This window comes from Prunus mume, linkage group LG7 (assembly GCF_029339155.1).
Source record: "Prunus mume cultivar Tortuosa linkage group LG7, ASM2933915v1, whole genome shotgun sequence".
Lineage (NCBI taxonomy): Eukaryota > Viridiplantae > Streptophyta > Magnoliopsida > Rosales > Rosaceae > Prunus > Prunus mume.
In genome coordinates, this window is record NC_142704.1 from 10,941,275 (window position 1) to 10,964,909 (window position 23,635).

At 38.5% G+C, this 23,635-nt stretch overlaps 5 protein-coding genes across 25 annotated transcripts; 2 read left to right on the forward strand and 3 right to left on the reverse strand.

Annotated features, from left to right (window-relative positions):
* The first annotated feature begins 365 nt into the window (after positions 1-365).
* LOC103338874 (tetratricopeptide repeat (TPR)-containing protein) lies at positions 366-6,325 on the forward strand. Of its 10 annotated transcripts, none has more exons than XR_016128570.1 (5): positions 366-1,018; positions 1,180-1,317; positions 1,423-1,438; positions 1,812-1,945; positions 5,994-6,325. XR_016128570.1 is itself a non-coding variant. In XM_016795896.2 (4 exons), the coding sequence occupies exons 1-4, from the start codon at positions 434-436 to the stop codon at positions 1,829-1,831; spliced, it is 759 nt and encodes a 252-aa protein (XP_016651382.2). In that variant the 5' UTR covers positions 366-433; the 3' UTR covers positions 1,832-2,138. The 10 variants fall into 10 exon arrangements, 2 of the variants coding, with proteins under 2 accessions (XP_016651382.2, XP_008240358.2); XR_016128571.1 differs by having other exon boundaries at positions 5,997-6,325; XR_016128569.1 differs by lacking the exon at positions 5,994-6,325 and adding an exon at positions 2,207-2,589.
* Positions 2,897-6,252, reverse strand: LOC103338873 (Kinase interacting (KIP1-like) family protein). 12 transcript variants are annotated; one of them, XM_008242131.3, is made up of 4 exons: positions 6,059-6,252; positions 5,315-5,429; positions 4,875-5,092; positions 2,897-4,136 (listed from the first exon to the last, which is right to left on the reverse strand). In XM_008242131.3, the coding sequence occupies exons 3-4, from the start codon at positions 5,056-5,058 to the stop codon at positions 3,082-3,084; spliced, it is 1,239 nt and encodes a 412-aa protein (XP_008240353.2). In that variant the 5' UTR covers positions 5,059-5,092; positions 5,315-5,429; positions 6,059-6,252; the 3' UTR covers positions 2,897-3,081. The 12 variants fall into 12 exon arrangements, with proteins under 12 accessions (XP_008240353.2, XP_088912001.1, XP_008240354.2 ...); XM_089055875.1 differs by having other exon boundaries at positions 4,875-5,088; positions 5,315-5,425; positions 6,059-6,200; XM_008242132.3 differs by having other exon boundaries at positions 5,315-5,425; positions 6,059-6,200.
* A 294-nt stretch (positions 6,326-6,619) lies between the features above and the next one.
* LOC103338872 (dehydrogenase/reductase SDR family member FEY-like) lies at positions 6,620-10,584 on the reverse strand. The gene is made up of 8 exons (XM_008242129.2): positions 10,139-10,584; positions 9,757-9,877; positions 9,489-9,606; positions 9,251-9,387; positions 8,927-9,028; positions 8,235-8,327; positions 7,957-8,029; positions 6,620-7,247 (listed from the first exon to the last, which is right to left on the reverse strand). Exons 1-8 carry the CDS (start codon positions 10,360-10,362, stop codon positions 6,985-6,987), a joined length of 1,131 nt encoding a protein of 376 aa, XP_008240351.1. The 5' UTR covers positions 10,363-10,584; the 3' UTR covers positions 6,620-6,984.
* Positions 10,585-12,548: 1,964 nt separating this feature from the next.
* On the forward strand, positions 12,549-14,610 carry LOC103338922 (Cupredoxin superfamily protein). Its single transcript, XM_008242194.3, has 3 exons — positions 12,549-12,771; positions 13,083-13,327; positions 13,871-14,610. Exons 2-3 carry the CDS (start codon positions 13,126-13,128, stop codon positions 14,350-14,352), a joined length of 684 nt encoding a protein of 227 aa, XP_008240416.3. The 5' UTR covers positions 12,549-12,771; positions 13,083-13,125; the 3' UTR covers positions 14,353-14,610.
* A 1,161-nt stretch (positions 14,611-15,771) lies between these two features.
* On the reverse strand, positions 15,772-18,027 carry LOC103338871 (uncharacterized). Its single transcript, XM_008242127.2, has one exon. The coding sequence runs from the start codon at positions 17,127-17,129 to the stop codon at positions 15,984-15,986; it is 1,146 nt and encodes a 381-aa protein (XP_008240349.1). The 5' UTR covers positions 17,130-18,027; the 3' UTR covers positions 15,772-15,983.
* Positions 18,028-23,635: the final 5,608 nt, after the last annotated feature.

Below are 23,635 nucleotides of genomic sequence, written 5' to 3' on the forward strand. Positions count from 1 at the left end.
ACACCCCCAAATTTACACCCCCACATTAGAGGAAAAAAAATATTTACACCTCTCGGAGGTGTAAAGGGATGTAAAAGTGGCTTTACACCCCTGAATTTACATCCCCCCACTGTGGATGCTCTAACGACTCGAGAACGTGAACACGAGTTAAAGAGCAATTGTTCTTCTTATTAATATTACAACCAAATTAACGACCTTAATTGACGATCAAAACCACTAATAAAGTCATGGAATGATTGTTTGAACTGGTTCAGCATCGCACAGTGCACACAGTAAGTTAGTCAAAGTCCTAAGTGGAAAAAAAATGGTAAGTTAATAAAAGTCGAAGTTGGTAAAAGTGGTGTTTACAATAAGCTGTGAATGAGAGACGTGGCAAGGTTCTAGCAAGGGAGCTAACCAAGCGAAGCGAGAAGCGAGAAGCGAGAAGCGAGAAATGGAGGTGGTGGTGTTACCTCTACCTGGTTCCGGATCCAATAACAAGTCCCTCTGCGGTCTCTCCTCCTCCACCGCTGCCGCCACATCATATTTTAGACGACGCCGTATTGTCGCCGTCACCAATTCCACCATCAACGGTTCTCACTCTTCTTCATCTGCGGAGGCAGAGGAGGACATCCAGATTGAGGAAATCAGGGTGTGCACCAACCGGACTTGCCGTAGACAAGGTTCCTTTCAAACCCTTGACACTCTCACCGCTCTCGCGCCCTCCAACGTCGCCGTCAAATCCTCCGGCTGCTTGGGCCGCTGCGGCGCCGGCCCCAACCTCGTCGCGCTGCCTGCCGCCACTTTTGTCGCTCACTGCGGGACCACAGCTCGAGCCGTGGAGGTCCTCGTGGCACTAGTACTACTCAGCCGCCGCCGACGAGGAGGAGGTGTTTCGAATTCGGACGGGGCTAATGCTAATAAGAACATTGAAAAAATTGCAAACAAGAGTTTGGAAGCGCTTGCGTTGAGAAACAAGGCTCGGAATGAGCTTCTTCACAACAACAATTTCTCCCAGGCTGACCTCTTCCTCTCTCAGGTTACTATTAACACTAATATTTAATTGATCATTTCATTTCATGATTAATTAATTAATTATGCATGCATGCATGTTGGTTGTTCCTTCCTTCCTTGCTTGCGTGCTTGAAATTTGATTTACTGAGCCTTGAATTAATTGGTGGATGCCTTGCTTCCTTGCAGGCTATAGAATTAAAACCAATTGGTGGTATCCATATTATGTATAAAGACAGGTCCCTTGCAAGACTGGCATTGGGCAATTATTCCGGGGCTCTTGAAGATGCTGCCCAAGCTTTGGCTTTAAATCCTCTCTATCCTGAGGTGCCCTCATTATTTACTTCACTCCTTCATTAATTTCTCATTCCACCAAGTTTATTACTCACTTTCAAAGTCCTATAAAAGTTCATCATAATGTGCATCTTGCAGGCTTACATTTGCCAAGGTGATGCATTCTTGGCTCTGAACCAATTTGATTCTGCTCATAACTCATATATGGCTTCTTTAGAGATAGATCCTTCTCTTCGATGTTCCAAATCTTTCAAGGTATAAATGTATTAGCTATTAGTCTATTTCGATGACCGACCTCAGATTCTATATATCTCTATTTTGATCTTTTGGTTTTAATCTTGGGAAAGTTGGTCACTCCTCCAAATAGTTCTTTGTGGAGTGTTTTGGAAGTTGCATGTAATAGTTTCTTCTTTCCTTATTTTACGATCTCTGCATAGCTCAGCTGCACAGTCAAATAATCCGTGATGTCATCAGCATTGCATTGTTTCACATTTTATTGCTATCATATTTTCTTACCATTTATGCAGGCTCGGATTGCAAACCTTGAGAAACTCACCACTGGAAATATGCCTTAAGATCTGCAATGTGCTTGGAGCTGTTTATAAATCAATTACAGAGCTTTGATGATAAAAGGCACAGTGTTTATTCATCTTCTATCCAGGTTGGTTTCTGTCTTTCAAATTTTACTCATACATCATCAGTTTTTCTTGCTATAACTGTTTGCAGGTTTTAGACTTTTCACTGTAAACATGTAAATACTAATAGCAATACTTACTATAAATCATTTTAAGAATGTAATACTAATGATAATTTTTCATAACAATAATAAATCGAAACAAGCAAAAAAAGAAAAACTCTGTTCCTTTCACTGCACTATACTTACCAGGACATCACAGACATGAATTCTATTTCCCAATCTCAGTTCCTGGAATTTGTGAGAAGTGCCCAGCCATTTTTGGCCTCGATGGTGTGGGTTGTACCACTATATTAAAGGAAGGTAGTAAGGAGGAGGAGGAAGATGATTGTACTGATGAATGGGTCTTGCTATAGGAGGAGCATTTTTATCTTTTTCCTTTTGAATCAATTGCAACTGCTATGATAGTATGCATATATTGAAAGTTGTAAGTTTTTTTTTTGGTTCATGAGCCTAGCACTATGTCATAGGATGGGTGGGGGTAGCTCACATTATGCTGATGTTACCTGATTTGGTTGTCATGTAATCTACCTTAGACTTTTGTTATACTAAGGATCAGTATCCATTGTTTATTTATACTGATCTTCTAATCTACATGACACGTTACGTTACGTTACGTTACGTTACGTAGTGCTCTCATTACCAATTATTTAGAGACATTCATCAACAAGTTTCAGAAGTGTCATTTTTTCATCTTGACTCTTGAGTGTGGTGGAATCGAATATGTTTAAAGAAGGGTTCCGCGGAGTCCAACTGCCTACTGTACAGTTGCCAAAACACAACTCAAACTCAGCAAATTCATTTCAAGGCTTGGAAGTTTTGTCAGGGATTAAATATTCAATACATTCATGATTTGGGGCCTTTGGTGTTCAATTTGCTTCCCCTGCAAACTTAATGTAGACATTGCAAGAGATCATCTCATAAGATTCTTTTGGATTTGGATGATGAACTTAACATATAGACACACATATATATATTAGGGTACCAAGTGTCGCCATAAGAATGTAGTATCCGAATTTCTCTATTGAGAAAATTTAATATGCTAGGCTGCTAGTACTACTAGAATGACCATAGAGCGAAGTCAACAGGGTACAACCATTAAGTTACGTAGAGTTTTGATTACGTCCACATAGAAACAAATCCATGTTCTTGACCCTTTCCCACAAACTAGAAGAAGAACCCTTCTTCTCCTTTCCGACGCCAATCTCCTTCCCACTACCATTACTATTACCTCCTCTCTTGATCAGCCTCCGATTAATCTTCCGTATCTGAAAGCAAACCTCCAAATTCACCTGATTACCATTTATCTTGCTCTTGTTGATGTTGCAACTCTCTTCTTCTTCTTGTACAAGTTGGAAGGATCGTTGGTCTCTCTTCACAAGTTGCTCATAGTAGTCCTTGTTCCTCTTCTCCAAGCCATAAATCTGTCCCTGAAGGTCCTCGATTTTACGGCTAAGCATGCACACCCTCTGGTCTTCCCTCGTCTTGAGCAAACACCGAGCTAGCTCGCCAGCCTTCCTCCTGATGAAGAGAGACTCGGACGCAAGGGCTTTGTTCTCTTCCACCAAGGCACCCACTTTATACCCCAACTTGGCATTCTCATTGAGTAAGATGAGCCTCTCAGACTCCAACACCTCTAGCAAGCTCTTCTGCAGCTCTATCTTCCTGGATGCATCCTTGTATCGCCTCTCCGTGATGTTGGCCTCATCAAGTAAGATATCATATTCAACATTCTTCACCACAATGTCCGTAACGATGGAATCTAAATCAAACAACATGGTGTCATCATGTTGAGTAGCAACAGAAGCAGCGAGTAGTAATGTTGGAGGCAATTGCTGATAGGAGAGGGAACTCTCTACGTCCGAATCAATGTGGCTTGTGTAAGCATCATCATCTTCTTCTTGGTCGTCATAGTCATAGTAGTCATTATCTATTACTGAGATTTGGGAAGAGGGTGGACGGTGATGCTGAGTCTTGGCGAGAGTTTGAATGTAACGGTCAGATAAGGTGAGGTAGGAATTGTACAAGTCTCGAATCAGGGAGAGCAGCTGAGGACGTCTTTTGTAGTAAGCTTCAGCACGTTCAGCGAAGGTGTCCCCAATCTCTTGTTGAGCTGTGGCTCTGCTACATCCCAACATCTTCATCTTCTCTTCCACATCTGACATAAAATTACATTTACAAATAGTGTATTATTGTTTGAATATTACAATTAAATTTAAATGACATCCATTATTCATGTCCTATAATTTCGAATTGCATTCCAATTCCAACGTGCAACAATTGAAGTTTGAAGTTTGAAGAGAGAAATTGAGATAAGCACCAAATTGGAAAAAAGATATTGAATTCTCATAAAAAAATTTAAAAAAAGATATTGCATTTCACGACGACAGAAGAAAGCAGAAGGGCTGACGCGTATTTAATGTATGGTCAGACAGAGAGAGTCATGTTCCTATCCTATTAGTAGTGTGCCTATTTATTTGTAGCAGAAAACACCAAACCAAACGAAAAAAATGAAGGACACGTCACTCTCAATCTTTCCATTCCAGGGAGATTCCCTCTTGTAATTATTTAAGGCGTCAAGTTTAAATCGAATTTGAAAAGAAACAGATCATTTCATTGGCAGCCAAGCAAATGAGATGCATATTGTAATAATAAACTGAAAAAAGGGCATATGGAGGAATGCGCGTTGAAAGCGACGTTGGGAAAGAAAGGTCGCTGCCTCGAATATCAACAAAATCAATTATATAGTGCGACAAGGCAAAAGCCTATCCTAGCTTAGCTTTCGTCAAATCAGAGTTTCAAATTCAAATTACACAGCACAGCGTCATATCACATCGTCAGATTCAGTCAGATGCAAAAACAGGAAGAGAGAGAGAGAGAGAGAGAGAGGTGGTACCAGCAAGGATGGACAAAAGCCATTTGGGTTTCATGGTGGACGGGTTGGTGGAGGTGGTGGTGCAACTGTTATTGCCGCTGCTGCTACTGCTTAAGCTCCTCCGTCTTGGAGTTGGAGTTGGAGCTGGAGTTGGAGCTGAGTGAATGGAAGCCGACATTATTATTGGTTTCTCCAGTGTCTTCATATCTCTACGTCCTTGGACCAAACACGTTACCTTACTAGCAGACACAGAGAGAGTCGGTCAATAAACTTGATGTGAAAAGCACACAAACATTTATTATTATTATTATACAGTATATACACAGTATACTTGTTAATATTATTACTACCATTGATCAGACCAGTATTATTAGGAGGGAGGGATGATGGAGGGAGGAGGGAGGAGTGGAGAATAGAAATACAAGAGTGGTTTGTGAAACGCATTAAATACGAGGCCCTACAATTGTCTTCTTCTATCTAATTCTTCTGACTTGTGTTGTGTTGGGGTGTGAAAATACAACAGCTTTGCTCTTCTTCTTCAAGCATGTCGCCTGTCGCCTGTCGCCTGTCGCCTGTCTAGTACGACAAGTTGTTTTGTACAACAGAAGAAGAAGAGAAGAGAAGACATTTCAAAAAGCGCAGATCTCGAGAAAAGAAAGAAACCTAATGATAATAATAAAAGAGAAACATCAAATCAAAACTATTCATAGATATCAATGAACATCGCCGCGTTGCAACTTGCAACAGCAGTTACTTTCTGCTCATGAGGACTCCACTCAATTCCCCATGCACATTATTATTTTTTCTTTTCTTTTCTTTGAAGCTCCATGACCATGATTTTTGTTGCCACTTTGTTCTTAATTGTTTGTTAGTTTTGACTGAAAGAAGCTAAACTAAAGCTATTACGATGAGTTTGAAATTGTACGATACGCTAGTGCATGAGATTGGGAATTATCATAATTAACAATCAATAGCCTAATACATAATTAATAATAACATGAAGCAGCTAGCTAGCCAACCAAAATAACATGAAAATGGCTTTAATTAATAACAAGTTCCTGAGGAGGAAGAGGAAGAGGAGCACATATGTTTATATTTTGATGAATAATAATACTACATATGTCTATGTTTTGATGGTAGAAGAAGAACGATCCAAGCAGCAAGCACAACAGACAAGACAAGACAAGACGAGAAGAGTTACCTACTTCTTGGGTTATTTGTACCAATTTTGAAAACCCAGCAGCAGCAGCCCAGGCGGCCAGCCTCTTACTCAATACACAGAAAGAGTAACGTTTGATGATGTTATAAATAAATAATGAATGAGACGGAGGAGGAGGAGGAGGATTAGGAGGAGAGGAGGAGGGAATCGCTGTTGGGCGTTGTGTTTAGACGACAACACTTGTGGTGTTGAGTCTCAGAGTCTATTATATGTACTCTTATAAATGTACTAGTACAATTATTTCCTTCCTTTCTTCACTTTCTCCACTCAGAGACCGACACGTGTTTTCTCTCACCCCCCCACCTCCTCCCCCATTTCAATTCAAATTCTCTTTGGCTTTCCTGCTTTGCATTCGGGTTTCTCAATTTTTCTATATGCAAGCAAATCGAGCAGCAAAAGCTGGTATTTGCTTCTGATACTAATAAGATTTGAATAAACTGGAAAATATTTGTAATTAGTTAGTCATAGTCTCATAGACATTGCTTGCTCGACAGCATCCTCGAGTCAAGTCATTCACATCTCTACCAGACATTAATTAGTTAACTCATTCTTTTAACTTAAGACTCGTGGTATTATTGTCTTTATAGAATTCTCTAAATTGAAACATTAGTTTACAGAAACAGTTCCGCCAGTGACAACTGACAAGGGCGCGCGTGAAGCAAATAGGAACACCAAATCTTCATAATACTTTCTTTATGCGTCCACACTCCACACCCATGAAAACTTATCTAACAATAAAAATGGGGTACAAAGCAGAACCATCTCTTCAAATGCCTATCAGATGTTAGTGGTACTCCAGTCAGTCTTCCCTCCTTTTCAAAATTCAATCGCAATTGCTCCGCCATTCAACAACCAAAACAACCTTGAGATAAGCTCGCTTCTCGGACTCACTTTTCGTATCATCAAATAAGCCTACCCCTTATGACCACCATACCTGCACGCAACTTCTTCCCCTTCTATAAGCCTCTCCACTGCATCAGAAGGAAGGCCAATCATCTCAAATGTCTTCTCCCACACTTCGTGAGAAGTTTCAACATTATGAGCCTCTTCAGAAGGATTCGTTGGACGGCAATCTTGAGAAATGAACGCACAAACCGGCCAGTCATCCGCTTTCAACAATTCACAGTACTCAGGAACCTGGGGATCAGTGGCTGCAAAGAGAGCACTCCTGGAACCTGCATTGAATAAACCATTACAAGGCTTGGTTTTCACATTTCCTCACCTCCCCTCTTTTGTAATTCTCTCTTTTGATTTGGGCTCATTATTGCCACTATTGGAAAACATCAAAGAAAACCAGCTTTTGTTCTTTTTATTTTATTTTAAAAAAACTAATAAGCTCATGACATGATCTCTTGTCACATTTTGCAATGACCTATATGGCGATCAGTTGCTCAGTGTTCTAATAAGTACAGAGAGGTACTACCTTAAAGATTTCTAATGTGCTAGCAGTTAAATTAGGCGACTACAGTAAGTGAGATCAGATCTGCTAAGTATATCACTTTTGGAGATCCTTCAAGTAGAAGAGTCGAAAAGTAGAGAAGTACTACATTAAAGATTTCAAATTTTTGGCCTCTATTCAAGTTACATGTTCCATATGTTATCAATATAAGTCTCCTATGCCTTATGTGGTTAGAAAAGTTGGATAGAATCTTGACTACCTTGGAGCTAGCTAGTTAAACAGCACCTCCTGATAGGTTAATTCTTCTTAAGGTTAACAAGCTACAGGCTTATATGACTAAAATTATGGCCAAACTCTAATTGTACGGACATAATGACATTAATTCATCAACGATTACAGTTACCAACCTCACTTCTGGTTGGTTTCATCAACTTATATATAAGAAGGTGGAATGGTAAATCAAATGTAATAGCAAGAAGACACACCTTCTTGAGCACTAAAGATAAAATAGGGTATTAGATGATAAGCAGCTTGAACAATTTTGGGAAGATCCCTTGCCTGCAATTAATTGAAACCCAATGTGATGCACCAATGCACTAAAGTTTATATATAAAGAAGATTTGAATGTAAAATCTAGAAGGTAAATAAAACCTATAACATGATACACTGTCAATTATAACTATTATATATAAAAAATAGAAGGTACATCCTTTTTCTAGATAAAAATGAAGAGGAGGGTGAAGGAATGCGTCACGATACTTACAACATTAGTCTGCACAATTCCAGGTGAAACACATGCTACAGTAATGCCAGATTCGGCAGGGAGCCGCTTATGTAGAACACTACTAAACATAATCTGCAATCCAAATATAACTATGTTATAGTTTTCTTGTTACAGCTTCAGAAATTATATAGATAACCACAATAGTTAATTCACGTTTCATTATGTGCAAGTGTGCAGCCTTGGGTGGTAGATATTCCGCTTTCACAAACTAATAGAGAAAAGAGATCAGAGCTGAAACAGCCCAAAAAAAGCCAATGTACAGCACCAATTAATTAAAAAGATCTAACTGAAGGTAGACACATCTGTATTTCAAATATATAAATATTATATCTATGTATGGGACATTCTCCCATAAGTATTTAAGTTAAGGATGGATTACATACTTCTAATCTCGGCCGTTGGATTGCATCTAAGAGAGTACCAACACATTTAATGAATGCAATCCAACAGCCAATATTAGAAGTATGTAACCAATCCTTTAACATAAAATAGTTGTTGGAGAATCTCCCATCTATGTGTATATATATAAATGTATATTGAGTAGCTAAACAATTTGCAGATCCAAAGGACCTGAATTCAGTTTGACAAGCCTATATAGGAACACAAGCTTGTAAGAGCTTGTGCCAGCTAAAATATGGAAACCATCAATCAATAAAGATTTCCTAGAGCACCTGTGCCAGCTTGCTGCTTGAGTAACCCACTAAGCTTGTATATTTTCTTTTCCCAGAAACGACATTCATGTCTTCTGTGTCAACAAAGCCAACATAATGCATCTACATAAAGAAGGACAGAGGTTTCTCAGATTTAAATAACATGACAATAAAATAAGAGTATCAAAATGTGAAACTAACTTTAAAAGAGCCTATGAATAGATCTAATTCTAGTTAGCACGTACACCGACTAGCTTTTCTTTCCATGTGTGCTTATATATGGGTGTGTGAATGTACACGTATCATATATACCTACAACAGAATGATGATGGTGATGGAACTTACAACGGAATTCAAATTAATAATTCGACTTGGAGAGCCTCTGATAAGGGATGGCAATAGCAAAACTGAGAGCAGTGCTGGAGCAAGATGATTGACTTGTAAGTGTTCTTCGTACCCATCTTTTGAAAGTTTTTGTGGCTCTGAACATACCAAAGCCAGAGGTATATCAGTAAATGACAAATCAGATTCTGAAGGGATGTAGCTTTGAAATTAAGTAAATTATATCAATAAAAAGACCAACCTCCAATTGAAAATATCCCAGCATTGTTGATAAGAACATGGAGAGGTCCTAAGCGTGCATTCCACGCTTCAGCAAATCTCACAACAGAATCCAAGGAGAGCAAATCAAGTTCCATTACCTAAAAAAGTCACAATCTTATTCTACGTTAATAAATGTTATAAATTTGATATAGTGGGTTTGTTTTTCTGGGGTTTTACCACCCCCAAGTTCATCAAAAAAAAAAAAAATTATTGATTTGGTGGTGTTGCAACATGGAGTTGAGGCAGACCTCAATATTGAGAGGAAGGCCCATTCCAGTCCATTCATTCTGCCACTTCTGGATCAACTCATTAGCTGCTTTCGTGTTCCTCACCGCCATCACAACATGCGCCCCAGCTTCCGCCAACTGCCTGTTCAGTACATAATAACCAACACCAGACCACACATCCTTTTCAGTTTTCATGTTCAGGCACTCGGTCTAATTCAAAATTCAAAACTGAAATTGGGACCAAATTTCTTTTGTATCATTTTCTCAGCAACCAAACAGAAGGACACCCACCCCTTTCTTTGCATAGTGAGTTAAGTTATTACTAAAACAAACAAGGAAAGTAAAAAATATATATGAAATGAACTCATCAATCTTTGTAGATTTGAAGAAAGGAGACGCTGACCTGGCAATTTCGCGGCCGATACCACTGGTGGATCCAGTGACAATGCAAGTGAGATCGTTGACAGGAGGCAAAGGCATGGGGTTTTGCAAGTGGCTGGCCGTGATTCTCTGGAACAGCATCTCGTACACCAGATACAACCAACCCCTTGCCCACTCTATCCATCCCAATCCCTCCTTCTTCTTCTTCTTCACTTCCTCTTTCGGATGAGACGACGTCGTTGCCATCCCAGCCTCCTCCCTCTTCTCTCTCTGAATCTCTGATGCGGTATTGGGTTTAATTTGGGGAACTCAGGACAAAACAGTAGCTTGGGCCTGTGACTTTACTGGCGAGTGACTAGTGACCATTTGGCCGGCGACCATATATTGGTGTGTGTAATTTGTGCTGACTTAAAAATCTAAAATAATCTTCATAATTCTGGAATCTGGAGTTGCTTGTAATTTTCAACCAAAATAATAAGGGCCCGTCTGGTAACGTTTTAAATGTTTTCGAGAATATTTTCAGAGAATGAAACAAGAAACAAATTTGCATTTTTGGAAATGAAAATGCGTCAGTAGATAATTAGAAAACTTGTTTAAAACAAAACAACGAAACGTTCCCAGAAGACAATTGTTTTTCATGTATTTTTACTAATTTCAGTTCTACTTTTTTAAAATTCTGATATTTTTAGAGGCTAAAATTATTATAAACAATGAAAATATGTAGTACAAATTGAGAATAATATTATGTGAATTATTTTTCAAGGGTATTTTTGCTAATTTCTGTTTTGAAAAAATATTTTTAAAAATGTATAATTTAACAAATGAAAAATTCTATTGTTTTTTAAAAGATAAAACTATCTTTTTTCTCCTTTCTTTTTTATTTTTTATTTTCTCCTTTTTCTCCTTTTCTTTCTTTCTTTCTTCCTCTATTCTTCCTCTTTTCTTCCCAGACCCGTTCCTTTTTGTTTCCTTCTTCCTCTTCTCTACTTTCTCTCTTCTTCTTCCTTCCTTCTTTTTCACTCACTCCTCCTTCCTTCCATTACATGAATCCCATCAACCCATCTCTCCGGTTCCACTAATTAATGGTTGTGGTGGTTAGATTGGGTGGTGATGGTGGTTGAGCTGGGTATGTGGTGGCTGGTTTCTCTCATCTCTCTCTCTGCAACTCTCTCTCTCTCTCTCTTTTTTCCCTTTCCCTTCTTTTCCCTCTTTCTGATTCTTTCTCTTCTTTTTCTTCCCCTTTTTTTTCTTTTCTTCTTCCTCTCTGTCTTTTTTTCTTAGTTGCAGATTTGTGTGATTATGAGTTTTTTTTTTCTAGAAATTTTGGGGTTGATTATGGTTGGAAGGAGGAGATTTGATTGTTTTGGATATAATTTGATTGGATTGTTTGCTCAAGTGACGGAGGAGAGTTGGCTTTGATTCGGAGAGATTGAAAACAAAAACGCCGAAAACGAAAACGACTTTCTGGCGTTTTCAACATTTACTCATACTTTCGTTTTCATTCTCAGAAAACAATTTCAGCTTGTTTCTCAAAACAACCCACCGAACACGTTTTCATGTGAAAACAGAAAACAAAAACAGAAAATGGCCCTTGAAAATGATACCGAACGGGCCCTAAGTATCTTGTAATTTGGTCATTGCTTGGGTGCAACTCGGAATATAATTGGAGGAGACAATGGAATATAAATTTTTTGGTGTTAAATACTACTAATCATTTGAATTAGAAATGTAACTTACATTCGAGTTTGAATTTGAGACTCAACTTCAAATAGTACACTCAAACTTAATTAGCGACATTTTATTAAGAGTGTTAGATTTCGGATAAAGAATTTATTGGATATTTCAAATTTGAGACCCCAACTTCAACCAAGTAGAAGATAGACACTCCAATTCAAACCTAATTAGTGAATAACTTTCTAGAATCATGTTAGATTCAAATCCACCGGTTTAACACATGTGATGCATTATATCAACTCAATGTACAAAAATACACGAAATTAGTATGGATTCTGAATTCGGGTTAAAACAATAATTATTATATAATACATGTTGATAGTCTATCAATATAGCATAAAATAAAATGATTAACCATTTAAAAAGAAAAATATTATATCATGATTTGAACGGAGTTTAAATGTTAATTATTTAACAACAAGTACAATTTATAGTGGGTTTATATGTTGTGAACTTTGAAGGCGATGATTGGTAAAATGATGTGGGCTTGTTATGCACGCGCGCAGGCGCAACAATGGCACCAATAGCATTGTGAATAATATAATAGAAATAGGAGGGACACGTGGCATTTCCTATAACAGAATTCTCACCAGAAGAGAAACAACGACAGTGTGCCACCTTTCTCTATATATATATATATATATATATATATATATGTATATATCTCTCTCTCTCTCTCTCTCTCTCTCTCTCTATAACTAAAAGTTTGCAAGGAAGGAGCCAATACAATGCTAGCTACGCTGTCCAATCGATTGAGCAATTCGTCGCTTCGCTTCTCCAGCATTTATTAATATTCCAGAACTTTCTTCTACTCATTCACTATACACTCTCGCTCGTCGTCATCTTCGTTCCAGTGACAGGCGCTGTGAGAAAAGTTGAACGATTTTCTTTCATCATTTCAACGAATCAAGAACCGCAAAAGTACGTACGCATTATTTGAGAAAGGAAATTTAGTCTGCTGCCTTTCTTTGACTTCCATTGACGTTTGAATTTCAGTTTCTTTCTTGTTAAGATTTTCTTCATCTAATTTGTCATATATATGTAACTAAAGTCTAATGCGTTTATCTTCAAATCAGTGTCTAATTTGGTTGGTTATTTTCTTGATCGAGAAAGTCACAGCAAATTGTTCTTGTTTTCTTTAATTAATGTGATATTATGTATAAATATATAATATTAATAGCACTGCATCTGCATGCATGTTTGGTTTGGTTGCTGATGATTTCGGTGAACAGGATTGTGAAAGAATACTATATAATATCGATCCAGATTGAAAAGATGAAGGGAGGAGTGAGAGCAGGATTGGCAGTGAAGGCGATCGTTGTGGTGATATTCACATCCATGTGGTTCCGTTGCGTCTCTGCTTTTGCTGCTGCTATCAACACCAACCACTCTGTTGGCGGAGCTTCGGGTTGGGATCTCTCCTCCAACCTCCAAGCATGGGCCACTCACGCCACTTTCCATGTCGGCGACTCTCTTGGTACGTATCTAATTTAATTTAGTTATCCTTTTGCTCTGTTTTTCTACCTTCATCCATCCATCTCTGTCTTTCTTTATTAGCTTCATCTTTAATTCACTATATATGTTTGGTTCGTCAGAAAATGACGAGGGAAAGAAAGATTATGATTTTCTTGATTTAGTAATTTGAAGATTATATGAGTTTTTCACTTTATTTTCTTTGATTTTCTTGATAACCAAACAAACGCTCCCTAAATTGTAATGTGTACATTGTGTAGTAAAATGATAAATATGAAACTGTGCGATGGTAGGCTCCTGTGAGTGAGGAATTGAGGCGGTGAAGAGAAACAAAACAGGGCATAGGGTATAGGCTATATAGGATATAGGCATTCGATAGAGAGAGGGGGTAGGTGGATAAGGACATAGGATCGGCTGTTGGTTGAATTTGGGTGACACAGACTGCATATTGGAATTAGAGAAAAAGGTTGAAACTTATTAATTGCTTAATCATTTTGAAATGAATCCTTGTATGCATGATTGATGGTGGTGGATGGGTGAGTGGCAGTGTTCAGGTACACACCGGTGCACGATGTGCTAGAAGTGAAGAAAACAGACTACGATAGGTGTCACACAGTGGACCCAATGGAGACGCACGACGAAGGGGAGACAGTGATCCAGCTGAGGGAAGTAGGAAACAGGTACTTCATATGTGGGCGGCTGGGACATTGTGCTATGGGCCTCAAGCTCCATGTCCAAGTTTTCCCTGCACAGCTTATGACTAATAATGCAACCTCGCCCACTGCTCCTCCTCCTACTACTTCTGATCATCATCATGATCATCCAAACGACAACAACAACAGCAGCCATGGGATGATGCTGCCTTCTCCGCCGCCTGCAGATTCTAATTACTCCAATAATAATGATGCCGTAGCAGCCAAGACTTCTTCTACTAGTACTACTGCTGGTACTGCTGCTGCTGCTGCTGCTGCTTTTTTAGTAGTTGTCTTCGTCGCTATGCATGCAGTTGCAGAGCACTCTGCATCATAGGATAAGATAGCAAGCAAATAGCTCTACTCTAATCTTCAAATACCAAATATCATCCATCACCTATCTGCCTGCCTGCCTGCCTCCCCTCAGCATGCAGCAAATATTATTACAAGGTTGATGATATGTTTGGCACAGCCAACCCATTTGATATATTTGATCCCTCTTGTCTACTTCTAGTATGAACAATCACCAATTGCCTAGTTATATGAATTCAACTCACACAATATTATTTTCTCAAATTCACCATTTTCATTTCAATTACAATCTTACACACACACCACACTCATATTCATGTATGTTACATAGCCTTAATATTTCTACTTTTTCTCTTTTTTGGGTACAAATAATTTCTACTTATCTTCACTTAATTGTTATCCTTTCCTTTGGGTTTATGAGCTACAAATATATGAGGCCCAGTCAGGTGAACTTGTAAATTAACCTTCATTTTCTCTGCCAAGCAAAACGAATGCTACTACCAAAAGGTATATTGATGAGGAATGAAAACAAAAAAACAAGCAAAAAGAAGACAATTTATTGAAGGTTATCAAAGTGTCTAGCATTTTATAATAAGCTAGGTCGTCCATCATTCACGGTCTCAAAGTTTTCCCGTCTGTCGTGACTTAACGTAATCATCCCAAATTCTGAAATGCTTTTTTTTCTTTTTCTTTTTCTGTTTTGGGGCTTCATATCATATAGAAGCAGCCAGTGGCTGGTGGCGCTTTCAACCGACCAGCTCTGAATTTGAGTTGGCACCCATTAGTTACTTCACCAGCAAAATCCATGATGCTCACTCCCTTCCCTTTTTTTGTGGAGGGGAGTGAGTCGATGGACCCAATATTAATAGTTGGGTCAAGTTAAATGTCCATATCCCATCCCCATCAAGAGCCCAAAAAGTCTTCATTAGGCTCAAGCACAAGCATGGGAGAAAGTTCCATTGTGTGATTCTTCTTCTTCCAATCCTGATTCCTACTCCTACCTTACCTTGGTCAAGGAAATTAAGGGGACCTCTGGTTCTTCTATGTTGGTTTTATGCCCCTTCATAAATTCAAAAGGTACTCACTCTGTACTAACCTACTACTGGCTGACTAAAGCAAATGCAAACTCTGCACACATGGGAGCCCTGACTGATAAAACTTATACGAAAAGAAGAAGAGAATTTCACAGCTGAGAGCTCCGACTCTGAGCCCTACTGATAAAACTTTTATGAAAATAACTGCATGAAACCAGTGATAGGAATGTGAATGTGATGTACCTTCAAAGTTGAGAGCTCCGACTCTGAGCCCTACTGATAAAACTTTTATGAAAATAACTGCATGAAACCAGTGATAGGAATGTGAATGTGATGTACCTTCAAAGTTGAGAGCTCCGACTCTGAGCCCTACTGATAAAACTTTTATGAAAATAACTGCATGAAACCAGTGATAGGAATGTGAATGTGATGTACCTTCAAAGTTGACTCTGAGAATCTCTCATAGTTCTTGTTCTATTTAGTTTACTACTTGCAAGCAAACTATACTATAGTCTATAGGTTATAGCATACAACAACACACAAAATTTGCATTTACAAGAAGACAAACAAAGTACAAACACACCAAAATTAATAAGCATATATATCATTAAGAGAAGCTAAGCTAGAGGCCACCGTTCACAATCTCCCTGAAACGGCGTTGATCAGATTCTAGCCTCTGAAGCCTCATGTCATTGTTGAACTTCTTGATGAACGCCTCTGCTCGCTGGTTCAACTCTTCCTGAGTCATGGACTTTTCCCTTCTCAACGACACCCTGTCGCTAAAAGTGTCTGATTTCTTCAGCTCCTGGCGAGCCCATGTCACTGCATCATCCTCTCCATCACCATCATCATCATTATCATCATCATCACCATCTAAGTTAGAGTGATGTAATTGTAATTGATGGTCAAGACCCCCTTTGAGCTTATTCCTTGTGAGGGCGAATTGGGTTAAGCGAGGAGGGGTGTCCCAAGTGTCACTCTTTTTTAGGTGCCTACCAATTGCCTTGCCTTGCCCCTCCATGATGGCCTTCCATGTGGTGTCCAGTGTGTTAATATGCTCTCCCACCTCCACCTCCAGTCTCGGCATCTCCACAGATTTCGTCAACAAGTCACCGGAGGGCATTTCCGGTGAAGGGTCAAATCCCTGATCATTATCATCATCGTCTTCTGCTGCTGCTTCTTGTTTGCCATCATCAGCTTGTACCATGTGTATGTCATGCCAGCTCATCAGTTCATTATTCGAGTGGCCATGAGAGGATGGAGAAAATAATAGAGCAGTTACATCCTCTTTGGAAAGACTTTGGATTGTGTCTTTGGAATGACTTTGGATTTTGGGCTGCTGCTGTTGCTGCTGGGACAGAGACTCGTATTGGATGCTGCTGTTGTTGTTGTCTGGACTATAGATATAATTGCTACCACTGTCAATATTGTCGGCGGTTTTGGCTGCATTGTCACTAATGAAGGAGCTGAAGCCTACAGAAGAAGAAGAGGGCTGCTGGTGTTGCTTTTGGTTTTGGAATGTGGAGGAGGCAGCAATGGTGATGATGATGAAGTTGAGGATGATGTAGATGTAAAGTGGAGATAAGAAGCAGCTTTTGAAAGAGGCCCATAGCTGGGGAACAATGGAAACAGTGAGATTCAGAAGGTAAGGAATGATTGCCGCTTTGAAGAATACCAAAGTGGAGACTGTCCCTACACAAAGCAGTAACAGCTTTGCAGCCCAGATTGCTGTTTCCAATCTTGCTCTTTTCAACACATCCACCGTCATGTTTCCTGATCCGATTGCTTTCTCTCCCAAATTCAAAACAAACCGGTCTTGAGATAATTTGAGAAATTCAAATTCAATCAAGTCTAATAAAGTTGTGGAAGATTAATGCTATGAAGAAGGAAGAAAGAAAGAAAGAAAGAAACGAGCATGAATGTGTCAAAAACCACATGCTCTGCTCCTGCTCAACAAAAGAGACCCGAAATAGCATCTAAAACCGCCATTTTAAAACAGGGACTTGGAATTTGGATACGCTATACTATACAAAGAAGAGGCGGATGAGAGAGACAACAAAAGGGAGGGTTCCTAAATCAGCATTAAAAAAATATAATTGCTGGTTTGTATACCTCAAGGTTCAAGACTGAAGACTCAAGAGAAGAAGAAGTGTCTGCCTGCCACTTGATGAAAAATGTTTCAGCTGAGGTTAAGGAAGGAGAAAGTAGCTTAGCTAGGAATTACAGGATCACATAAAAAGTTGGATCACTCCTTTCCTCCTATATATTTATATGCAAAAAAAGAATAAAAAAGTTTTGAACTGAAATTGAAATGAGAGTGAGCAGCTGCTAGCCTGGTAGAGAAAGAGAGAGTGAAAAGAAACATATGAAATTAAGGTTGACCTTCATAAACAGCTAAGAATGGCCAGAAAGTAAAGCAAAGATTGGATGCAGTTTGCAGAGGGACTTTGCATCTCTACTCTACTTCCCAATGGTTATGGTACGCTCGCTACTAACATAAACCAGACACCAGCTGCTGTTGCTGCTGCTGCTGCCTATATATGAAATATGAAATGAAAAGAATGACCACTGCTAGGTAGTAGCTAGCCAGGGAGGAGGAGGAGAAGAGTCTCAGACAGAGTAGAAGAACCCAAAAAGACCACAAGGCAAGGCAAGGCATGGCTTAAATGCACGAAATGGCCTTTGCCTTTATGTATGTGTGTGTGAGAGGCAGGGCTTAGACTCCTAACAACTATTCTTCCTTGATCAAATCTCTGCCGTCCAATGTTCAAATCCTCTGCTGAATTATTTGACGTTTAAGATTTCATTATTACTTGTCTGTTTGTATGTTTACTTTATTATGGTCATGGCCCAACAAGTTCATCTTAGAAAAAAGGAAATTGTTACGGATACCAACTTTAGATATCAACTTGTGTACCAACTCTCTAATAGAGTGTGGGACTCATTATATTGGTGGGCTCCACCTCTATTAGAGAGTTAGTAAACAAGTTGGTATCTAAAGTTGGTCTCTCTAGCATGACTCTAGAAAAAAAGTTAAAGATATTTAAACCAAAATCTAATCCCCATAAACGCGCCGCTTTCATCCGCGGCCATGTTGTATACCATCATGATAAGTGGCCAACTCATTAACGCAGAGCCATGTCGTGTATATAAATGTCAAGCCTATGCTATGCCTTTCCTTCTTTTACTCACACAGATATCTACTTTAATTAATTTGCATCCCCTTAAGTTAAGTTAAGTTAAGTTGAGTTAAGCCCACTCCACTCAAATCTCAAAACCACAAACTTGATTGTTTAGCTGAATCAATTATTACAAATTGAATAATGAATGAAGGAAATATCATTAATTAGTATTTAGGTTTTGGGTCAGATTGTGTGGGTATGGACACTTAGGCAGGGGCCATTGGGGTCTCTTGTCTGAGCCCAGGGAACACCCACAGCCATGCACTCAGTACCCACCCCACCCACCGTTAGGCTGCCTGCTCTTTAGCTTTCTTAATTCCTTCCTTCCTTCCTTTCCTTCCTTGAAGTTGTTTTCTTATTTTTAAATATTTATATAATTACTCCTCATCAAACTAATAGTGATAGCTCACTAGCTACGTACCAAAAGCCACTCTGTGCTGTGCTGTGCTGTGCTATGCATGCCATTGCCAAGCCCCAACAAATTTATTTAACCTCTCCTCTCCCTAAATCAGTAAGTATTATCTCATTGATAAATTGAGCTGTGTGCCTGCAGAGTCTGCAACTTCTCATTTTCTATGTGATTCCATTCCCATTACTCACTCAATCTCGATCCATTGATTTTTTTCATGCTTTCTTATTTATATATATATGTCGTCAAATTAACGATACGATATACGTATTCCAATTACTCTCATTCTTCTGTTTTATATGTACTGCCTTGCCTTGCATTGCCTTATTGCCAGCCTCATTACATTGCCAAGAGTAAGAGATGAGGAATAATGACAGGGAGGAGGAGACTGATGAAGAAAATTCAAGATTATGTAGGACAGACAGACGGACGACAAAGGCCTTGGTGTAAGTTTGGGAACCGTCAATTCAGTTCAGAAGAGCATGCATTGATTTGATTGAAGTACCCAACCATGGCCCATATATAAATGTTAAAAAGTGTGTTAAAACTAAAACTTAGCTGTAACAACGTCACTTGCTGCTATGAGAGCTAGCTACAATACAATTTACGAAGTCATTGAATTCACAACATCAACTTTAAGAGAGATGAAAGTTCAGTAAGTGGTATATTTTGCTGTCGTTGAAAAAACATATATGCATATGAAATATCTTCTTCACACTAGGACGGATGGATCACTCACTAGTACTAGCTAGGTGCAGGCTGGCTGGCTCCATCAGCCATCATTCATCAGTGATCATGGCCAACAGTAATCTATCTGCTATCATGCTCTTGGAGTTTTCCTTTTTAGTAAATTTAGATTTTGGCTATAAAAAAAATTTCAATTTTGAAAAAAACCAAAGTTTTTTCAAAAAAAACAAAAAAACCTCTCAACTTTCAAATCAAAGACATGCAAATGTAAAAGATTCCTTAGAAAATCCAAAAATAAATAAAGGCAATTTTATCCATTTTTGCTTCTTTTACAAAATTTCTCTCTCCTTTGTGTTTTTCCAAAGTCTCCCTCCTTTTTCATTTGATGCTGTGCAAATATGCATACATCTTTTATAACTGTAACCCTAGTCAAAAAGAGTATTAATTCACTTTCCCAATAGAATTCAAGAATTCTTTATATTTATGTATCAGACTAACTAACAAGTCCCAAGTTTGAATTCCTCTAATCCTCCTTTTAATTCAAAAATTAGAGAGCATAATGGACCCTAGGCAAAAGTATAATGAAAAAAAAACTTTATCATATGCAAACAGAGTCAAAAGGAAAGAATTATCTCTATCTTTATTGAGATTATTTTTTCCATATATATTATATAAAAAAATACAGGCAGGCAGGTGTAACAATTATATTTGCTGTATAGAATAATAGATAGGTGAAATTTGTCCAAAGACTGATTTTATAAGTTACCACTTACCAGCAGAGCAGCATACCATTGTCCTCTCTCTACCATTTTAAAATGGTTTGAGAAGGTTCCACTTTGACTTTGACTGCCAATTCAATTTTCTTTGGATCGGCAGCAAGATTAAACAATTCCATATCATTATGGAATGGAATGTTCCATATGTTATGTATGGGAAGGTGAGCTGATCATCTTGAGTTGAGGTTGAGGTTCAATTAATGCGTGTGAGAATGCAAAGGTAAAGAGTTTCACATTAGAAAGTTGAGAAACTTAGTAAGAGCTTATAAGGAGTTGGGCTACTCTCCTCATTGCCAATTGGTTTTGGGATGGAACCCCAACTTCCTTCATAGTAATCAGAAACTTGCAATAATAATTAGAATTGAACCCAGAACTTGCTCTTTAATATATATATACCTGCACACTGCACTGCAGAGTCTATCTATGTGTTGCATTGCAACCTACAAAGGGATAAGCCAACCAGTGCTAATAGCAATGGAATGCACTATTCTTGGATCTTTTAGCAAGATGGAGACATATTGGTAGTAGCTAGGGGGCTCTATGTCTATATGTATAAAAAAGCCTCCTTCCTGTTCCTAATTTCCTAATGTTGAGACTCAGTTGAGTTGTGTTGAGGCATCCATCCACTAGAAACCAAACCACATTTGCCAGAGAGAAGCGCTAGTGGTGAGTCTCCACCAAGCGGCGCCCTATCCCTTTAACCTTTTCCATTACCCAATTGCCAAGTGGCCAATGGCCCTGGCTCTCCTTTTAACTTCTCCTCTCACTGTCACTAGTACTATTATACACAAGGAAAGATCATTATGATTAGGGTGATGGGCATAAAAACTACTGAATTGTCAAAACATATCTAACCTACAAGATTTGGTTTGGTTTGGTTTGGCTCGGTTATACTAGTGATTTTCCGTAACACCGTATTTAATTTGAACTGAGACATGAGTGACAATTCTATAGCTGATTAAAGTGGTATAGTACGGATCGAATCGACCTGTGCTCACCTCTAATTTCAATATATTAACAATCTAACATGGATTTGGATGTTTCATGATATTTCAGTCCTTATCGAATCATTTGAATTATGAATAATGGCTGGCTGAATGGGTCCCCTGGAGTCTAAAATTGGAGTGGTCTTGTACTGAGCATGCGTCTATAAATTGCTTGCTTGGGCTGGAAGGCTAGGCCCCCAATTTGCTGGGCGGCACCTGCTTTGCTCCCAAGCTAAGCTAAGCACTAATATTGCGCTTTTGCGTATTTTTACCAAATATTATTCTTATATAATTATTATATGTGGGTGTGTGGGTGTGTGGGTGTGTGGGTGTGTGGGTGGCCCTCTTTTCATGATTCCTTTTCTCCATCACCCTAAATATCATCAGTTTTCTTCTTCTAGTGCCATTACCTTGTCCTCTTTCTTTATCCAATATAATTATTTCCACCGCACCATATAATATAACACGAGCATTTCAAAGCACAGCGCTCTCTCTCTCTCTCTCTCTCTCTCTCTCTCTCTTACCAAGTGTTGTTGCATATTGCGTTGCACCTTTTAAATAGTTCCATAAAAGAAAAGAAACCTATATATCTTTTATATTTGAGGAGAATTAATGCAAATTAATCACTAAATCATGTATAGAGTTGATTAATTAACGAGTATTTAACCCAAGACAATATCATATATGTGATTCCTGCTATGCTTATACCAAAACCACCAATAAGTTCAAATTATGATACAGTAGAGTAGTAGTTGCTTCCGTCCAACAACGGTTCTATGAGTGATGACTTGGTTGGTGCCGTGCCAGTGCCAACGCCAATGCCAATGCCAATTCCAATTCCAATGCCAATGCCATAGAGTTGTTGTTAGGGCAAGGACAAGAATCTATGGTTCTATGATTGAGAGAACCCTACCAAATACCAAATACCAGGAGAGGAGGTCCTGGTCCTCCTCCACAAGATAAAAAAAAAAAAGCAAGGACAAAACAGAAAACGAAAATCTTTTCTTTGGATGGGTTGGTCCCTTGTACTTTCTTGTACATATATATGAAATAACAAATGTCGTGTTCTAGGTCATACTAATTTTCTTTGACATTTTGCTTTGCCCCCCTGCTAAGTCAAATTAATAGTTTCTCTCTTGGTGCTCGCTCACTTCCACACAGTTGGTTCCAAAGACCAACGTACTATCTGTATTATGTATGAGGGAAGGGCCACGGGCCAGGCCCTGAATGAATGAATTAACTAGTGTGTGTCTTGGAATATTGGAGAGAGAAAAGAAAAGAAAAAGGAAAGATTATCTAGGTTATTAGTTGTTAATTAGTTTCAAGTTTGAATGGATTATATATGTATCATGTATGGATGATGAGCATCGTCAAGCATCCTCAAGCATCAAGCATCTCCATCACAATGAAACATGAGACAGTATATATTATAAGAAATCAATTTTCATCTAATGACTCACTCAACCCATGTGCACATGATTTTGTTGGCTTGGCTTGACGACGATCCTTTGCAATATATATTCATTTCTGTCATTCAAAAAGATAATTAATCTTCTAATTAATCTATTCTATGGCACAAGAAGAATAAGAAATGTCCATGCATGTACGTGTACCCTAACAACCTTGGCCTACTTCCCCTTTCTTTAAAATACCATCTTTATTAATTTGCTACGTCCTTGTCCTTCATTATACGGCAAATTTTATATTATATATGGCTACAGAATCGTGGACTTAGCATATACAATCTTTCAATAAAAGAGAACTGTATATATTTAAAATAGTCGATAATTTCATTGTAGATATAGAGTATGCCATGCATTGTGTATATATGTGTATCATTCTGCAGAGCACAGTCAGTCCTATTAGTTCGGTTATTTTCTTTGCACTAGTCATATGTATCAGAAGAATGAAAGATGCGATCAGGAAGGAAGGAGGGAGGAAAGGAGAGAACAGTTGAGATGTCATTTCACTGTTATTGCTGGGAATAATAATAATAATAATACTGTGGGGAAAGTTATTGCTTTGCCTCCATCTTTAGAGGCAAATGGGTCAAGCCTGCCAAACCCGTTCGAATTGGACATTTGTTTTAATTTATCAAGAGTTGAGTTGATTATAATTATAAATAAATAGCATACAATTATTGTTTTCCTGACATTCTGTATTATAAAAATGAACCCAATCCATGAGCGATGAGGCCAAGACAACGAACACTACTTGTTTTAAATATTGTTTAG

What these genes read in the sequence shown, in the direction of transcription:
- LOC103338874 (XM_008242136.3), top strand. Translation starts at nt 434, where the DNA reads ATGGAGGTGGTGGTGTTACCTCTACCTGGTTCCGGATCCAATAACAAG. An exon ending in CTGACCTCTTCCTCTCTCAG is followed by an intron (nt 1,019 to 1,179) that starts GTTACTATTAAC and finishes GCTTCCTTGCAG; the next exon opens with GCTATAGAATTAAAACCAAT. An exon ending in GATGTTCCAAATCTTTCAAG is followed by an intron (nt 1,540 to 1,811) that starts GTATAAATGTAT and finishes CCATTTATGCAG; the next exon opens with GCTCGGATTGCAAACCTTGA.
- LOC103338872 (XM_008242129.2), bottom strand. Translation starts at nt 10,362, where the DNA reads ATGGCAACGACGTCGTCTCATCCGAAAGAGGAAGTGAAGAAGAAGAAG. An exon ending in ATCGGCCGCGAAATTGCCAG is followed by an intron (nt 9,878 to 10,138) that starts GTCAGCGTCTCC and finishes TGTACTGAACAG; the next exon opens with GCAGTTGGCGGAAGCTGGGG. An exon ending in CAAGCAGCAAGCTGGCACAG is followed by an intron (nt 8,328 to 8,926) that starts GTGCTCTAGGAA and finishes TTTGGATTGCAG; the next exon opens with ATTATGTTTAGTAGTGTTCT.
- LOC103338922 (XM_008242194.3), top strand. Translation starts at nt 13,126, where the DNA reads ATGAAGGGAGGAGTGAGAGCAGGATTGGCAGTGAAGGCGATCGTTGTG. An exon ending in CCATGTCGGCGACTCTCTTG is followed by an intron (nt 13,328 to 13,870) that starts GTACGTATCTAA and finishes GGTGAGTGGCAG; the next exon opens with TGTTCAGGTACACACCGGTG.
- LOC103338871 (XM_008242127.2), bottom strand. Translation starts at nt 17,129, where the DNA reads ATGACGGTGGATGTGTTGAAAAGAGCAAGATTGGAAACAGCAATCTGG.
- LOC103338873 (XM_008242131.3), bottom strand. Translation starts at nt 5,058, where the DNA reads ATGAAGACACTGGAGAAACCAATAATAATGTCGGCTTCCATTCACTCA. An exon ending in GCTTTTGTCCATCCTTGCTG is followed by an intron (nt 4,137 to 4,874) that starts GTACCACCTCTC and finishes ATTTTATGTCAG; the next exon opens with ATGTGGAAGAGAAGATGAAG.